This window comes from Belonocnema kinseyi, chromosome 6 (genome assembly GCF_010883055.1).
Source record: "Belonocnema kinseyi isolate 2016_QV_RU_SX_M_011 chromosome 6, B_treatae_v1, whole genome shotgun sequence".
Classification (NCBI taxonomy): domain Eukaryota; kingdom Metazoa; phylum Arthropoda; class Insecta; order Hymenoptera; family Cynipidae; genus Belonocnema; species Belonocnema kinseyi.
In genome coordinates this window covers 123,291,930-123,311,590 of record NC_046662.1, presented here as the reverse complement: position 1 = coordinate 123,311,590, position 19,661 = coordinate 123,291,930, and the positions used below count along the sequence as shown (strand labels likewise).

General features: G+C 33.9%; 1 protein-coding gene across 1 annotated transcript in view; it reads right to left on the bottom strand.

Moving 5' to 3' along the window:
* Positions 1–924: 924 nt before the first annotated feature.
* LOC117174175 (dimethyladenosine transferase 1, mitochondrial) overlaps positions 925–19,661 on the bottom strand; it is a 34,280-nt gene continuing 15,543 nt past the window's right edge. Inside the window, exons 2-3 of the mRNA XM_033363015.1 lie at positions 3,000–3,153; positions 925–2,917 (exon numbers count right to left, since the gene is read on the bottom strand). Of these exons, the coding sequence (XP_033218906.1) occupies positions 2,680–2,917; positions 3,000–3,153 (392 nt within the window). The 3' untranslated portion in view covers positions 925–2,679. The remainder of the gene's footprint in view (positions 2,918–2,999; positions 3,154–19,661) is intronic.

The window sequence follows — 19,661 nt, the reverse complement described above, 5'->3', positions numbered from 1 at the left end:
AAATTTCATTCTTAAATTGATAGAATTGACGTTTCGTCATTAATGACCTTAATGTAAATGCCCCGCTAAAGGAACATAATAAAAAATATGGTTTGGCTCAATTCTCAACACAGTAAATGGAAAGTTATTCAATTTTAACCGACCTAAATTTGAAATTGGTGTATTAGGAATAATGAAATTCATTGATGTTCAGTTTCGAATGGTTAGTACTAAACTTGCTTCAACCAGAATAAAAATTGTTTAATCTGTATGACATAAACTTTGAAAGTGTTTCTGATTTATAAACTGTAGAACCTAGAATGATAAATCAGAAAACGTGTACCTATACCTGATTTTAATAATGGTTAAACTCATGCATCATACATATAATTTAGAAGTAAGTCTCGCTTTTAAAACAAAATAACGGACATTTTATGGAAAGAAGTTCTCTAATGTTGGTTGACAATTAATATTTTGAAAAGTGAAATGAAAATTTGTAATTTATATAATCTCTGTAAAATTATCTACATCATTTAATTCTCTTTCTAGGCTAAAGACGGTACCAGAACGAAAAGATGATGTAGGACATTGCAAGCTCAGGCGCAATCACTCGGCGCCTAGCGCTATCGCTGGGGGGCTCTTCTAAACATTATATGTGGTTTTTCTAGAAGCTGAAAACGTTTTGCTCATACACACCGACTATAGTACATTGCAAAAACTAGAGTTTCCTACGTAACTGTATAAAGAAGACATGTTTAATGGAACACGTAGGGGGTGTGGGTCTAAGGCAGCCGGTGCGATGATATGGCCAATCTTTAATAATACATAAGGATAGCTAGATTTATGTCATTTTTGATACAAATATATTAATTAATTGAATTCATATTTTGGAGAGGTAATTTCAAGCATCAAATATTTAAAGTCAAATAATAGAACACGAAAATAGTTTTAAGCTTGATTGTGTTAACATTCTTTATTGAAATTTAGGCATCATATTATGTAGATTCCCTTGTACTATTTTTATTGTTGTTTATGGCAATTCATACTTAACGTACTAAGCCGTTACATCAGTAATTAATAAATGTAAAATAATAAATATGTTAAGTAAAAATAAACAAAACATAGAAGTACTGTCACCCAAAATCGCCAGTCGGTTGTGTGGTTAAAACGGCCAACCCCTGTGCACCGCCGCATGGCGTGGTGCGACGAACCGATCAGGCAATGCGATGGTGAAAAATACAATCAGTCAGCTCTCATGCAGAGTGTAAACTTACTTGAAGTATAATTTTTTTTACTTTCACTTATTGTAATTGTCAAGCGAATCTTTCGATTTACACTTGACTCACACTTTTAATGTTTAACCCAATTTTCCTACAAATTATAACACTTCTAACACAATATTAACAGTGTAGTAATATTTCATGCGCATTACATAAACAAATTTATTTTAAGGTTAGACCTTGAATCCAAGATTATGATAAATGATAAATGGCTCTGTTTTCGTTCCGCCAACTTATGATGACATACGCTAGTAGCAAAACTCAGTATTTATTTATTTTAAACCGTAATTCATTAAAAAAAAGACGAAATACAAAAGAAGAAGTGAAAGTGCAAAATTATTACGTTTGCTTATATAAAACTCTTGATAAATGTCTGAATATGTGCCGTTCATTTATATTAATATTGCGTACTAATAATGAGGTGAAACTTTTACTTTATAAAATGTTATTATATCATATTTCTGATACAAAAAAGTTATCCTCATACATAAAACACTGTTAGGAATTATTTTACAACTTTACTAACAAAGTTTTTTGGAAAATAAGACAGTTTATAATCATTTAATTCACTTTGCCATTTTAACTACATGTGTGGTTAAGACGTGTATACTTATTTAAATGGTTTACTTATGACTTTTAGCGTTTTAAATATTTAGAATATATAAAAGTTTTACCTGTAACATAATTTCTTGTTAACTAATATTTAATAATCAAAAGTAATCTTCTTTTCTATTCTGAACTGTCCGTTTTAGACCCACTTCCCCTACTTTGAATCCTAAAAGATTTTTAAATATTTGTCCTTAAAAATGGAATATATTACTTAGCTATAAGATTATTTAAAACTTGTTCTCTTCCAAAAATGATAAGAAGCTGTGATATCAATCGGTGCTTTAGAGTTTTGCAACTAATTTCGGGAATCGAAGCAGAAGTGTCAATGCAAAAAATGCTCTCAGGGTCCAGCAATATTTTCGAACCATTGGTAGTACTGTGCATACATACTTAAAATATTTCAAAAATGGATGATAACAATACTGCCAAATGAATAATTAGCCTCTTAATGGTACACTTATGTATATTGTAACATCTTTTTGTTTTAAATAAAATGTTAAACATTTTTCTGAACTTTTGGAAAAGTTACTACTCATAAAGACACAATTCAACAAAAATAATGAGTATGCCGATTTTAATAACAGTATTTACTTTAAAAAGAGATTTCTTTTAAAGCATTCAATTACTCTACAGTGACTGACCGCTATAAACGTAGCGAGTTCTGTAATTTAAGGTTTAGGAAATTGCGCCAAACTGTAATTGGCTATAATGTTTTTTGAAAGCCTAAAATTTCATAAAATGACAAGTTATTTTTCTCAATTTGAATTCGTAAATTTTTTAATGTAAAAGGTATGTGAATTATAGATGTATCTCATATACATGCTTCTATTTCTACATTCTGTGTCATGTTCACTGGTAGTATTTTACGGGACGCTCTGTAATTATACGTCGTGATTTCTGGATGTTTATCGCAAAGATATAGATAGGCAGAGCACAACTTGTCGATATCGTCGACAGAAAGTTGAGTTGAAATCATATTTGGCTGTAAATTGCACAATCTAAACATCATCAATGATAATTGCTCTCGCAGTTCTGGAGGAAAGAGTGTTCTAAAAAAAAAGAACAAGTATTAAATTAAACAAATTTAAAATCAGGATAAATAATTGATTTACATAATACAAAATAACGTACGCAACGCATTTTATGTTGTACTTCTGACGGAAAGAAAAAACGTGACGTGTGATCTTCTCAAACAATTTAAAGTTGTGCTTTGTGCGAGGCTTAACCAATGGTGTAAAGGTAACTACTCCCACATCAACATCGGGTTGAGGTACAAAAGCTTTACCTGAAACAAATATAAATAGATTAGAAATTGTAGGAATGGTGCTGCTCAGATAAGGAAAGTTCTTTGTTAAATATATTATAGAATTTTTATAAGGGCGGTTCAATAACTTTTACAAAGAAACACGATTTCACATGAACACTCTGAAACTCTTCATTTGATATGAAATAAGCATTCAGAACATTTAAACAATATAACATTAGCAGGGCGATCCATTCACGTCACCTGTTGAAGGCAGACAAACAAGAAGACAAACAAACTCTAAGAAGAATAACAAACTTCTTATTTTACTTCTTATTTGAAAAATAAATATTTTATCTTCCTACTGGCTTGTTAATCAGTTTGGGGTTTTATGTGTGAATCGTCATTTAAAATAGCTTTCTGAAGAGCTCTCCCTGGTGTGACTTCTGGACAAATTGATCCGCAACTCCGGTTGCAGCGGCTTTGTGGGACGAGTATATTGTTTAAATTAGCAACATACTTATCCAGTTTTCGTCAATTCTCGGCGTTTTGATACCTCAAAGAGAGCCCCTGAGTAAACGAAATAAATAAATAAATATATATATATATATATATATAATTAAAAATTTGTCATAAGGACAACCGCAGAATTTCGCCGGGAGCGGGTTACAGTCTGTAAAAGAATCAATAGGACGATCCAGCAAAAGCCTCGGGCACCCTAAGAACACGAAGCAACCCAAGGACAACTGCATTCTGCATTTTTCCCGCAAGTGTTCTAGCATATTGTTGACACGCAGGGATGCTTTTTAGGCCATTAGCAAGTGAAAGCTTGGCACCTCCAAGAGCGCCGATGATAAGGACGATCAGTTTAACAGAATATTCCGGGTACAATCGTTGCAACTCCCTTATACTTCGATACCTCTCTTTCTTTTCATTCTCCTTGGTTATGATGTTTTTGTCAGCTTGTGCCGAAAATTCGATAACGAAAATGGTTCGCTTCTCGAAGTCAAGAAGAACCATGTCAGGCCTCGAGTGAGCAACAGAAACAATTGTCGATAATATAAAGTTCCAGTATATGTGGCACTTCCCATTCTCGACAATTGACTTAATTTCCCTAGGAGCATTTAGAGGAGCGACATTAAGGTTAATGCCGTAGGAGTGACAGAGATGGTAATAAAGCACTCTTAGTGCCGCATTGTTCCTTTGAATGTAGGCCGTTCCCGCGTGAGTTGGACAACTAGATAGTATGTGAGCTAAATGCTCGGGGTGTGCATGGCACGCCCTGCAGCTATCATCGGGAATGTCTTGGTTCAAAATGTGGCGACGGTATTTTAAGGTGGAAATGACACCGTCTTGACATGCCAAAATGAAACCCTCCGTACCAGATTTCAATCCGGGAGATTTAAGGAAAGAAAACGTTAGCTAACACGACATTGACTGATCCTCCACATTTCTGTGGAAGATACCTGCATCCTCTTATCGAGGAGCTGTTCACGAAAGTTTTTCTCTTGTGCTTTCTTAATCCGGGCTTTCAGGAGTGAGTATTCGAGATAGATAAGATTCGATGAATTTTGCTCACCCCCAATACTGAAGCTAAGTCCGAGTGTTTCAGCAGCCTCCTCCGCTGCTTTGTACAGGAACGCTCCTTTGCCCACTCATTCGTGATTCCTGACCATTTTAAGAAGAGGGTCTCTTCCATTTGCGACTCTATGTGCTGTACCCAGAATAATCCTGTTGTGAAGACATTCAAGACAATAGGATCAATTAGTTCAGCGAATCAAGAACTAATGCAATTCCAATAACTCTTCTCTATGATACTTTGCAAATATACAATGAGTATTAATTATTTTAATAATTTTCATAAACATATTTATAGTTTGGCTGTTTTTCAACGAATACGCTCAATTTGTTTAAGAAGTCAACGAAGAATATCTTCTCGATGACAGTTTTCTATGCTACTTTGTAAATTTACAAGAATTGTTAATCATTTAAACAATCTTGATTCAAAAATTAAGACTTTGGCTATTTTTCAACGAGTGGGCTGAATTTTTTACAAGTTAAGTAAGAATATCTTTCCGGTGACTTTTTTCTACGATATTTGTTAAAATTCCAAGAATTATTAATCATTGAAACAATTTGCATAAAGAAAATGATAGTTTGTCTATCTTTAACATTTGGATGACTCTTTCCTACGATATTTTGCAATTTTAATAATTATGAATCATTCAAATAATTTTCATAAACAAATTCCGAGCTTGTATATTTTGCAACGAATCAGGGGGCTGAATCGCTTTTAATTTTCATGCAGAATAAAATGTTAAAATTTAAAGATTACTTCTTTAACGTCTAAAACAAATCAACTAAATGTTCTGAAATGATAATATAAAAGACAGTTTTTTTCTGACTTGAATGATCCCAAGGTATTTATTACATTATATTACAAATACAAAAGAAATGATAAAAATAATCATTTTTAATATAGTCCGAAACTTTTGAAAGAAACAAGGGTTAAAAACCGCCTTTAAATAATAAATTCTTACTAGAATTAAATATAAAATTATAGTATAAATGTGTGTGTGTGTTTGTGTGCGTGGAGACATAAAAATTTCACAATAGAATGTTGTCAGATCACTAAAATACGTCAAATACTATGATTAAATAAGGCTTTTTCTCAATAATAGATTTTAATATTTTACTTATGGGACGCGAATAATTAAAATATTAAAATGTTGAATTAACAAAAATGCTTTATTTACTAATAGTATTTGACGAATTTTGGTGTTCTGATAACATTCTATTATTAAATTTGTATGACTCCACACAAACACAGACACACATTTAGAATATAATTTTCTATTGAACGTTAGCAAGAATTTATTATTTAAAGGCGCTTTTTTACCTTAGTTTCTTTCAAAGGTTTCTAACTATATTAAAAATGATAATTTTTATCATTTCTAGTATATTTGTATTATAATGTAATAATACCTTGGGATCATTCAAGCGATGAAAAATAAAAAATAAGCTATGTTTTATATTATCATTACAGAACATTTAGTTGATTTGTTTTAAACGTTATACACGTAATCATCATGTTTTACCATTTTACTTGACTTGAAAATTAAAAACCTTAAAATTAAAAGCCGACATTTCCACTCTGAATGTGTTTACGAAAATTGTTGAAATAACTAGTAATCACTGTGAATGAGTAAAGTATCGTAGAAAAGAGTTATTGGAAATACATTCTTTGCTGATTCCGAAAACAAATTTTGCCTCTTCTTTAAAAAATAGCCAAACTCTTATTTTTTTAATGAAAATTGTTCAAATAATTAAAATGTTTTAAGAATAAATCAATGTTTTCTAAAAACAAAAATGAGCCCCAGCCAAATTCTGCACGATCGCAGTAACTAATCATTATAAATGCTTACATCGATAATGTAAACAGAGTCGTTAATCGTCGGGACTCGAAAGCACTCACTCGTATCTACAAAGCTAGAACGGGCTTAAGCCAAGCCAGTTTGCTAACACAATACATACGCAGTAGAACTGGTAACTTCACTCTATGGCAAAGACGACGAGCGATATTCATAGATACGCTTTTCCTTTTTTTGTATAACATACCTTATTATTAGCTTCATAAATATTTTACAGTATGAAACACGTCGTGCCTTTTTTGTCACTCACGTCGTCATATCTATATAAATAGAATGGTAAAAGTTCTTCTAAACGTTTTTTCCGTTTAATTCTACACTTACAAGACAAAATTTACTCATAAAAATTTACAGACTCCCTGAAGTAGAAATAAGAGCTTCAGGTCATTGCAGAACTCGCATGAAAATGTAACATATAATAGTTGGACTGACTTCCAAAAATATTCCTGTATACTATGTGTTGTCTGTTTCAAATTGAATGTTTTGCATTTTTTTTCGAGGATATGAGAATGCATTTAAGCACAGAATCTGGGACTCGGCCGAAATGACTATCAACTAAACTTACCTATCTTGATAAGCTAGACAATGACCTCGGAGTCGATTTCGCATTACTTCAGGCCACTACCTACTGGCTCACTTTGCCGTGTCCCGGCGTCCTCCTGGTTGACTTCCTTGACTCATAATACGGCTTCTCTTGGCTTCTTCTTCAGGCTGCCTCTCTGAAGATCGCACATTTCATGACACTGCATTTCTAGCACATATATTGAGATCATCCATGGCATATATGTTACCGGCAAAGCCCGAAGTTGCGGCAAACCTAAGTTTGCCTAGGCAATGCGCGTATTGTGGATGCGTTTTAGGCTAAGTCCCCAGATATCTACCTTTGAAATTTTTTATTTGAAAGAAGCTTCATTTTTTCTGCCTGCGAGTCTAGTCCGTTGTAAGAGTTTTCTTTGTTCTTTGTTCGATGTATTTGACACATCTTACTTCGCCTAAACTCAAACCAGGTGAAGTTTCTTTCGACTTTGCCTGAAGTGCATTTGGTATGCGTAGGTTCACCTGAATTTATGCCAGGCAAAGCCCGCAAAAAATAACTAGCTTCCGACTTTGCCTAAAGCAAATTTGACGCACCTAGGTTGGCAAGTAGCCCTGGGAATTTCGACGTGTAAGACATAACGACAACAGTGTTTATGCCAGGCAACGAAGAACCAAAAAGGCTACAAAAGAAATAATTAGTAACAAGCTGAAATTTCGTAACCATAGCGTTTTAGAAATATGGCCAAAATGGAGGCTTGAACCTCGCAAATGGTCTGGAAAACGTGTTGTACACTCAGTTCAGGAGTGTTGCAATAGATTTTAGCCGGAATCAGGATCAGCGAAGTGCGAGGCGGGATTGCACTAACACGCCGAAAAGAAGGCTGTGCATAGCGATTTCGCGCAGCCCATGCATATCACCCTGTGTCATTTCTCGCAGGAATAATTAGTTAATCTTTTTTTACCAGTTTCAGGAGTGCAGTCACAGCATCTGGACCTTTTCTTGGCCAGCGCTGGGTGTTTCGCTGGATGCTGTACGTGCCACACATCTGGTCTGCGGTGTCAACACCACCGTTGGTTCCTTTGTAAAATGTTATGATCTCTGGTTTTCTTCAACTCTCCAGAGGATTCATCAATGGCTTCGTCATTGTGCAAAGATGAAACGAGGATCACACATTTATTTTTACGAGGGATATATAAGGTCAAAATTAGCCCATTGTGGAAATCAAACTGTCTGGAGAACTGTTATTTTTCCTTCACATTCACGAACTGGACTGGTAGGTCTCTTTTATTCTTCCTCGCAGTGCCCACTTATGACAGTTTTCTACGTCTTAGTTCAGTTATGAGGTTGAAAATCGTGAACCAATTATCTGCACTGATGTTCCTGACCGATCGCAATACTGCAGTATTGGGATCAAACGGGAGGTTTTGCGATTCTCATCATTACATTACTTGATTTGTTGCTTAGCGGCAAGGAACCATCTGGTGGTTTTCCAGCACATATCCCCAAATTCAGTGTGTACACCATCTTTGCATCAACAAATGCAAATATTTTCAAGCTATACTTATTTGGGTTTCATGGTATATACTGTCGAAAGGAGCAGCGTTCACGACGTCCAGGCAACATTTCATCAATCGTGACGTTTTTATCAGGAATGTAATACTTCTGGCAGTTTTCCAAAAATATTTTAAAAATTTCACGATATGGAGCCAAGCGGTCATGTTGTTTTCGTTGAGATCTGGAAGTTATGTCGTCAAAAAGAAGGCACCTTAGCAAGAACGTCAATCGTTTGCTGTTCATAACGAGACCAAATTTTTCAATTACCTTGCAACAAAGTTACAAGCACCCTGCTTCCGTACGGCCCTCTGGGCCTAGAAGAAGGAGTGGAGAACACCCCCAGTCCTTCTTATCGCAATCTTGCCCCGAAGGCAAATTAGTCTTGTGCTCTCTGCGAGCCGATACGTATTGCTTTTCAGTTCCAACCCCTTTTCGGTCTACACCGATGCCCCATCGCTTCAGGACGACCTCCTAGACGCTTAACCCATCTACTTTAGGTGCTTTGGCTTTATCGCCCGGGTGCCACTTGCCACCAAATGTCCGCTCCCAGCTTCGCCCCCCAGTTCGGGCTATCGTGATACTTTTTGACTCACTTGTGAGTTGGTTTAAATAAACCCCTTTTATGTTTACATGGTTTAATTATTGACTTCAAAGTTCTCTCAAATTCCAAATCCTTTCCGTCCTTTAATTTGCGACATCCCTCACAAATTTGGAGCCCTCCTTAAAAACCCCACAATCCCTCCAAAATAAATCCTCTAAGTCGAGAATAGGAGTCAAAAAATTATGAGGATAGTTAAACTATGATTGATGTATGTGTGCCATTGAACGGAAGAAGTCTGAATTTAAATTTTCAAGTTCGAAAATTTAAAAAATTGATTTTTGGTAAATTTATATTTTATTTGAAAAATGTTTTTAGAAAAGTGCGGGTAGCAATGTGTTTATTCCGATAAAGTGCGGGTAGACTGATATATGTCCGCTAAAACTTTGGTGGGACAACAGTCCAATTTCAAGTTCCACCATCGACAATAAGAAATAAAATTACCCTGAGAAAAACGTCTTACTTGTACTCCTTGTAGTTGAATTGAGTAAGTGAAAGCTTCAAAGTAGAGTCAAAATAAATTATGAAAAATCAATGCGCAAATAGACGAAAAATAGATAGAATGGAAAAAATAAAAAAGATAGAAAAAAACTAGAAGAAAATTGAGTAAGAAATAAAAAAGTTCGAAAAGGAAGCGCAAAGTAGGACCCAGTGACGTCACCCAAACAACCCTAGGAGTTTGAGATCAAGTAAAATTAAAATAATTCCGAGCATGGCAAATTCGTTAGGGAATGTAAAAAAAGTCGAAAAAATAATTAAATTCCACAAATTATACTCAAAGAAAGTAGTGCACAAGCAAATGCGAATAGTTGAAAAAACGAAAATATTGTTAATCAATCAGTCGAGGGAGAAAATGGAATAGAAGAAATAAATACAAACTTAGAATTCATAACGATCCGAAACCGAGAACTAGAATCGGGGGCGGTACAACCGAGTCAAGCGACAGGTGCAATCCTAAGAACGAGAATACAGACACAAACACAGACAGAAAGTACCCCAAACTCAAACAGACAAAACCGTACCCTGCATAGACGTGAAATTGGCACACTGTCCCCAAATACCGAGAATACGTTAGGTAATTGGAGAACAGAAGATGAAAATAGTAGGAGTTTAGAAAATGATGAATTAGAAACAAGTAGAATAGACAGAGAAATTAAAAACAAGAGAAAAGAACTCAAAAGATTAGAAAGAAACAGAGAACAATTAGAATCGAGTCGATTAGAACGATAAGAAACACTCAGAAAGGAGAAAGAAAGAATAGATAAAGAGCCGAGAAAGCAAGTTGATTCTTTCTTAGAAAGCAATAATGAATTTTGGAATGGTGCAGAGGAGTTAATTAATTTTGAAGAAAACAAAAGCACTAAAATCAAAATAAAATAACTCTCAGAAGAAATTACAAATTTAAATGATAAAATTGATATAATTTTAAATGCAAGCCAAAATTTAATCACTCAAAGTAATAAGTCAAGAAATGTGCAAAATACGGTTCATTTCGAAGAAACAGAATTAGATTTTAATGAGCAAAGGCACTCTCGTTAGGAGGTGCACGGAGCAGAATAACAATAAATAGGTGTAGCGATCAACGGGACAAATACTCATTACCGAGATCGGTACAGAGGCAATGAATTATACGAAAATCGAATTTGCCTCAATACGAAAGAGAAACACAAAGTGGAATGGATAGGAATAGAGGGACCGATACGGAAAAAGAAGAGATGAATGAAAATAATATGAATGAAATACCAGCAACTCTTTTTCCATTCGGAATCATTCAAACTCCTTTCCAAATAATGCCACATTGGCCTATTAAATTTCAAACAACAAAGAAAATAGTCCAACTTATTTTCTAAATAATTTAATAAGATTTAAAAGAGGCTATAAAATTAACGAACGGGATATTTTAGAAAATTTAGATGCTGTTTTCGAAGACGAAGCATTAGGGTGGTTTCAAGTCAATAGAAATAATTGGCAACATTTAGATCAATTTATTGAAGATTTTAAAGAAACTTATTTAAATGAGATATACACGGAAATAATCAAAAATCAAATCAAATTTTATAACCAGAAAAAGACCAAAATATTTATTCTTTTGCAACAGAAATTAAACAATTATTTGAAAAATTAATGCCACGTCCGATGGAAGAAGGGCACACAGGCCCATATGCCCTTTTTCCGTAAATTACGTTATATGACGCAGACATGGCTTTTACATATATCATATAAAGGATATTTTAAAATTCACATGTTTACATGAGTTCCAAACATTACAAGGTCAGCGCGCCTCGACCAACTGCAGTCGTAGACCTGTTAATACTCGGAGTATAAAGCGTTCAGTAAAATTAACTAGCTAGTATGCCGCACTTCATTATAACGTGTTCGTAAAAGAAACTAATGAAGCTGATGAAAACGAAATCATGTCACCTGAGGAAGAAGTAGAAGACTGAAAAATGATTAAATGACAAATATTGTGAAAAAGATCATAAAGTGTTCGAAAAAATGTTCTAGAAGCTTTAAGTGAGAGTAATAGCATTAGCGAGATCTTCCTAGCAATTGAAAACAACGAGAACTCATTCTCAATTTTCCTCTTTCAATAAAAAAAACCGATATATTAACTTTTTGAACGATATTATTCCATTTATGGAAAAATAGCATATAATCAAATTTTTTTAAACTATAATATTTAAAAGATAACATGATTAAGTAATCATTTTGCGTACGAATTATTTTAAGTATAAGTTATTATGCCCTATTGAAAAATGCAGTTTATATATTGTAAGAGTTTTCATGTACTCATATTAAAACAAAACCTTTCTCCTTAATTTTCTCGGAACGCTACTTTGGCTTATGCGCACTTCTTCCATCCAAGGCCTCAATTGAATATGAAGTTTATATTTCAAGAAATGCTTTTTCAAGTTTTTCAGAATTATAAATTTTAGAGCGAGAATGGGAAACAGAATTGGCAAAATCTAAAATTAAAGGTAAAAAATTAAGCAATTTAGATAAAGAGGATAATAAAAAAAATAAATAAATAAAAATGATCAAGGAAATGATAAAAGTCAAAATAATATTGAAAATGAGAATCATACTAGAGATCCATATCAACAGACAATTTAGATCGAGATACCAAAATCAACAAAATAAACAACAATTCCAACCACGGTTTCCAAATGGAACTCCCAGATTTTTTAATCCAAGATTATTTTAAAATGTTAATAATTATCAAAATATATAATATATAGGTCAGGGAAACACAAACGGTGGTTATTAAAGATGGATAACAATCAACGAAACCAAAAACCATCAGAATTACTTGAAATAGACAAAAAAAAACTTATAAAAATAATTAAAGACTAAGATTACGAAATTAAAAAACCAATTAATGACACATTGATGGTTGCAAATGGAAAAAAAACTGAAAATCACGGGACAAGTTTTAGCTCCAATCAAAGTAGGTCATACGGAAAAATACTTATCATTCAGACTGGTTCCAGATTAAAGATTTACAGGAATAATAGGAGCCGATGTGATAGAAAGATTAGGTTTAAGAATGGATTATGAGAAAAAGATTTGGTGGTTACCAGAATTACCAAATATAAGCATGCAATAGAATCGAAATTGATTAAAATGTAAGATTCAATAACACCGGCACACAAAAAAAGTCGACTGTCCGACAGACTACACTAGCATATCTATATGTTTATGGGGTCGCTGAATTCGAATCCGGTGTCCAAGTAACCAAGTTGGCTCGTATTTTTCTGAAAAACGAAAAAACAGACGTAAAATCGACAAAACAGCGATTTTTCAGGTATATTTTTGCAAAAAAAAAATATATTTTCTCGCCCGGTGGACTTAACCAACATATTTATATGTCTTTTGGGTCGCTCAATTCAAATACGGGGTCAAAATAACCCAGTTGGCTCATATTTGATCGAAAAGTGCAAAAACAGAGGTAAAATCGTCGAAAACAGCGGTTTTTCGTGCATATTTTTGCAAAAAAAAATATATCTTCATCCCCGGTGGACTTATCCAGCATATCCTTATGTTTTTGGGGTCACTGATTCTGAATCCGGGGTTCAAATAACCCAGTTAGCTCATATTTTATCGAAAAACGCAAAAATAGATGCAAAGTCGACGGAAACAGCTATTATTCGTGTATATTTTTGCAAAAAAAAATATATTTTCATGACTGGTGGACTTAACCAGCATTACAGTAACTTGAAATTTGTCCTGGGAAAAATCAATTACTCAACTTATAAGTGGAAAATTTGCGGGGATCTCAAAATTCTTGGAATCGTTTTAGGACAGCAATCAGGGTATACAAAAACACCCTGTTACTTGTGCTTATGGGACATTCGAGATCGCGTTCGTCATTACAAAAAAAAAAGATGGCCAAAAAGAACATCGTTTGAGCAAAGACAAAAAATATAATTGAAGATCCTCTAGTTGAATCAAAAGAAGTTTTGATTCCACCCCTTCATATAAAGCTGGATTTTATGAAACAGTTTGTCAAAGCGCTTGACAAGGATGGCGATTGCTATGCATATTTGAAAGATCAATTTCCACAGCTTTCCGAAGCAAAATTAAAAGAGGGGATCTTCGATGGACCGCAGATAAGAAAAATCTTGCAGAATCCAGAATTCGTTACAAAAATGTTTGGCACTGAAAAAGATGCCTGGCTTAGTTTTAAAAATGTTGTAAAACTTTTTAGGTAATAACAAAAGTCCAGACTATCAAAATTTGGTTTCAGAAATGGTAACAAACTTTGGTAAACTAGACTGCCTTATGAATTTGAAGCTGCATTTTCTTCATTCTCATATAAATAAGTTTCCAGACAACCTGGGAGACTTTAGTGAAGAGCAAGGTGAACGCTTCCACCAGGTTATAAAAGAAATGGAGAGGCGATATCAGGGATGTTGGGATATCAACATGATGGCTGACTACTGTTGGAGTTTAAAACGAGATCATGTCAATCAAGTTACCAAACGAAAGCGAAAACCACTATGTAGCTCTTTTGAGGACATAAGGGTTCTATACAAGCGATGTAAAGAAAAATAAAAAATAAAAGGAACCCTATAAGCGTGAGAAGCAAGGGGACTCACGGTAATAAAGCACCCCAAAGGGAACAGAACTTACTACGTCCATGTCGTTGTTCCTGGGTAACGCTAAAAGTAAATAAAGCTTTTTTTTAAAAAAAATCCTACTATTTCCATGCAAGGAAACTAACGCAAATTAAGAACCTCGAAACGTGAGACGCAAAGGGAATCTACAGTGAACGACAATCCCAGTCGTGGACGGTAAAGGTTTAAAGGTTTTCGTCGATCTTATGTCTAGTTTTGCGTTCTTCGATAAAATATGAGCCAACTGGGTTATTTGAGCCCCGTTTTCAGAATTACTGACCCCAAAAACATAAGGATATACTGGATAAGTCCACCGGGGATAAAGATATATTTTTTTTTGCAAAAATAAGCACGAAAAACCGCTGTTTTCGTCTGTTTTACCTCTATTTTTGCACTTTTCGATCAAATATGAGCCAACTGGGTTATTTTGACCCCGGATTTGAATTGAGCGACCCAAAAGACATATAAACATGTTGGTTAAGTCCACCGGGCGAGAATATATATTTTTTTTTTCAAAAATATACCTGAAAAATCGCTGTTTTTGTCGATTTCACGTCTATTTTTTCGTTTTTCAGAAAAATATTAGCCAACATGGTCATTTGGACACTGGATTCGAATTCAGCGACCCCAAAAACATATAGATATGCTAGTGTATTCTGTCGGACAGACCACTTTTTTTTTGTATGCCGGCGTAATTATTAGAGGTACGAAAGAGAATAAGAAAGAAAGGAAGAATTTGGAAAGCGAGAAAATTAATTTGTAATTAGGAACGATGGTTAGCCTGCGAAATTATATACGAAAGAAACAGCAAGATTTGCTACAGTGCGAAGTATCTTCTCCCGTGTCGCTACACACCCCACCCCAAACCCTCCTTACAAATGATGCACTGGACTCGATCCCTCCAGCAGTTCTACCGGCACAGAGTGTACAGAGGCATGGTGCCCCACACCCTAAACCCTACAAGGCGAGCGACGCAACACTGGCACGAGCTAGCGTGGGCGTGAGTAGATTAGATAAGCAGGCTAGTCAAAATTGAGAGAGAGAAAAGAAAACAAATAAGGATAGAAAACAAATAAAGTGATTCGATAATAGAAAAAATATTCGCAATTAGAAAAATTAATTGGTGTAATTTTAGGAATAATGCGGTAATTAACAATAATGTTAAACACGTTAAAATTGAAAGAAAGAAAAATTTAGAATTTTGCGAAGAAATTTCCGAGGGCATAGTGGAATATAGAATTTAATTAAAAGAAAAATTATAAACCAAGGAACTGAATTAAAACTAACACATCTAACTAGGCATATAATAGATGTAAAAGGACATTTACCCATTAAGCAAAGATACTATTATGTATCACAAAAAATTAGAGAGTTTATGCAGGAAAAAGTAGTTAGACTGGACGAAGAATCAGAAGCAACTACTGCTTTTGTTGTTCCGGGTAAAGGAATGTATCAATTTAAAAGGATGCCATTTGGTTTGACGAATGTTCCTGCGACATTCCAGCGCCTTATGGACAGAATAATAACACCAGAATTAAAGCCAGATATATTTTGTCATCTTGACAACATTATAATAGTTTCAAAACATTTTGAAGATCATTTAAAATATTTGGAAATCGTGTTAGATAAAATTAAAAATACAGGTTTAGCAATACGTTCTGATAAATGTGAATTTGGATGGTCCGAAATAAAATATTTAGGTTTTAAAGTAATCGAAAAAGGGTTACGTGTAGATGAAGAAAAAATCGAACTTTTTTTAATTTTCCAAGGCCTAAAACGGTTAAACAAAATTCAGAGATTAATAGGAATGGCTTCATAGTATAGGAAACTTATTCCGAAATTTTCAGAAATAATATAACCACTACAAAAACTATTTAAATAGGAAGTAAAGTGGGAATGGACTGACAAACAGTAACAGGCATTTACGACTACCTACTAACAGTAGCACCAATTTTAGCCTGCCCTGATTTTGAAAGTCCATTTCAACTTGAAAGCGATGTCAGCGATATAGGACTAGGAGCCGTTTTAACACAAACAATAAACGGTGAAAATTATGTTATAGCTTTGGCAAGTAGAGGTCTGAATAGAGCAGAACGCAATTATTCTGCTTCAGAAAAAGAATGTTTAGCAGTAGTTTGGGCAATTTGCAAATTTAGGCCATACTTAGAAGGTTATTCTGTTAAGGTTATCACAGATCATATTGCATTGAAATGGTTGCACAAGTTAAGAAATCCAACAGGTAGATCAGCAAGATGGGCATTAGAACTATTAGAGGACGATTACGAAATTATGTACAGAAAGGGAAGTTTAAACCATGTACCAGATGTGTTATCAAGATCAAATGAAAATGAAATTAAAGCTTCTAGAAGAAGAAAACCAGAAGAAAATCCAAATCGGAGAATACGCGACAACCAATTAGATTTCTATAGATCCGACCCTTTAAAATCAAGCTTAAATTTAGATATCAACCCGTGGAAATTAACAATACCAAAAGAACTACGAGAAAAAGTTTTAATTGAAAATCATGATAATAAACAACCAGGTCACTTAGTTATGGAAAAACGTATGCAAAAAATTCCTAAAATTGTTCTTGGGCCAAGAAGTATTCTGAAACTCTTAAATATGTACAAGAATGCGATACTTGTCAACAAATAAAACCAACAGTAAACAATTAGGTAGGTTTGATGGAAAAGCGAATAATTTAAGAACCAAGGACAGTGGTAGCATCTGATATGATGGGTCCACTGTCAATGACAAATTCAAAAAATCAATACATTTTAGTTTTTGTTGATATATTTACAAAATGGGTATAAATGATTCCAGTAAAAAATAAATTATCATCAACAATTGAAAAAGAATTTAATAAATGTATAATTTCAAAATGGGCAACGCCTAAAATATTATTCATAGGCAGTGGAAAATAATACGTAAACAAATCGATAGTTAATTTAACAAAAACATTTGGTATTCGGCATTCGAAAACTGCTAAATAGCATGCACAGGCAAATCCGACTGAAATGTGTAATAGGTCAACTAAAACGGCAATTAAGGCATATTTAGAAAAGGACCATAAGACATGGGATGAAAATTTAGATGATTTGTAATTTGCTTCAAATACAAGTAAACATTCTTCTACAGATTTCACACCAGCTTTTTTAAATTTTGGTAGAGAGCTCCAACCCATGCAAGCGTTGAATAAAGGTTTAGACAAAAAGAGCGAAATTGAATTTCAAAAATCAGAAAAATAGACGGATAGAATGCAAATATTGAAAATAATTAGAGAAGAGGTAGTAAAAATTTAGATACCGCAAATGAAACACAATCTATATATTACAATCTAAGACGTAGGCCCATAAGTTTTGAAATTAGCGAACAAGTTCTCAAAAGCAATAAAACATTGTCTAATAAAGGGGAAGGAATAGCTCGGAAATTGAATAAAAATGTCGAGGGACCAGTTTTCATCAAAACAAAGATTTTACCAACAATTCACGAATTAAAAACAAAAAAGGGGAAATCGGTAGGTAATTGGAACGTTAAAGATATCAAAAAATTAATTAGTAAAGAATAGTCTTTAATTCGAATTTTCCTTTGGAATGGCATGCATGTAAATGATTTAACACCACTGCTAACGACAAAAAATAACACAAACACATACACTTACAAAGAACAACGATAACAGAAAAAAAAATTCAGAAAAATGGACCCACGTTTGATCCTTAAGTGTAAGGATTGCCTTTTCAGTTTGGTGTGGGAAGAATTGTTAACCCACTCATGTAAAAATGGGTTGACCTTCTTCAACCATCATCAACTGAGACAACAGAGGAGAAAATAGACAGAATGAGGGAGATAGATAGGAGGAAGAGAGCGGAGGTGGACAGGGAGATGACGAAAGAGATCAAGAGAATTAGAGACAGAAAAAAACTAGAGATGAAATATAAACCCTTTGACGAATTTTGATCCATGCGAGGAGATCAACGAATCAAAAAATTGACCGAAGAAAAACATAGATATTATGGTCTAGCCACAAGGGATGAAATTAGGAGGACTGAGAGAGAAGAAGGAAAAGGAAGAAGAAGAGAAGAAACAAGAACAAGAAGAAGAGAAAGAACTGGAGGAAGAATTGTCAAAAATAAAAATACAAAAAAAAAGAAAAAGAAGAAAAAGAGATAGAAGAAATGAAGAAATTGCTTAAATATAGGCAAGACAGATATATAAAGCATGTGACAGGGACGAGAAAAGAAGGCCAGTTAGAGAAAAAGAGAATGAGCAGAAAGAAAGAACGGGAGAAGAAAGTAAGAAGAAGGAAGGAAATAAAAAAAGCTCTGAAGAAAGCCGAGGAGAATAAAAAAGAGCTACAACCAATCCAAGAAGAGAAAGAAAGCTCATCAACAGATTGGGACACAGACGTCTAAATTTAAAATAAAACTTTTTATACGTATACAGACACAACAGAACAATTCATTCAATACCCTTCACGAACACAACAGTCGAGGATAATCTTAAAATAATTTGAGTAAAAATATTTCTCTCATCGAAAAAAAGTGTTTCAGATGGAATTTACATTTTATAAAGTGAAAAAACACTTTTTTTACATAAATATTTCTCCAAAAAAAAACTATTGCACTATTTATTGTGATTTTCAACAGGTTATAAACTTAAATGAACTTATTTCGAAGCAAAAACTACAATTAAATTTCGATGGATTTGACTAAAAGGCTGAATTCTTGAAGAGGTTAGAATATAATCCCCAGGATAATTGGGTTAATTAAAAAATGAGTGGGACAAAAACTCTTATCATATTAAAAAATGTTCATTCTTTTATAGTAGGAGATGAACAAATATTTTTAACATCCCATAAATTCAATTATGATCGATATCACTGAGCGGGATGTTTGAATGATCCCCTGGGTCATTGACTGGATGAAACAATCAGCCGGGACAAAAACCTTTATATCACTTCGGAAATTTTTCGTTTTTCAAGGCAGGGGTTGAACAAATATTTATAATACTTCCTAAATTAAACTTCAACCAATATTACTGCTGAGAATCATCCCCTGGGTTTTTGTGTTGATAACAAAATTAGTGGTGACAAAAACTTTTGTCGCTTTGGAAATGTCGTATACTTTTCTAGTAGGGGCATCATTTATGAAGTGATGCCACCTAAAAAAAGAAAGTATTCGGATCATGTTCAAATTGACAAGCAGCTTGGACTCATTCAACTAAAAAAAGTATATGGAAGTTTAAAAAGCTCTTTTCATGCATTTTAAGTTAATTATATATTTTTTAAATTCTAATAAAAATTTACCCTGGATTTA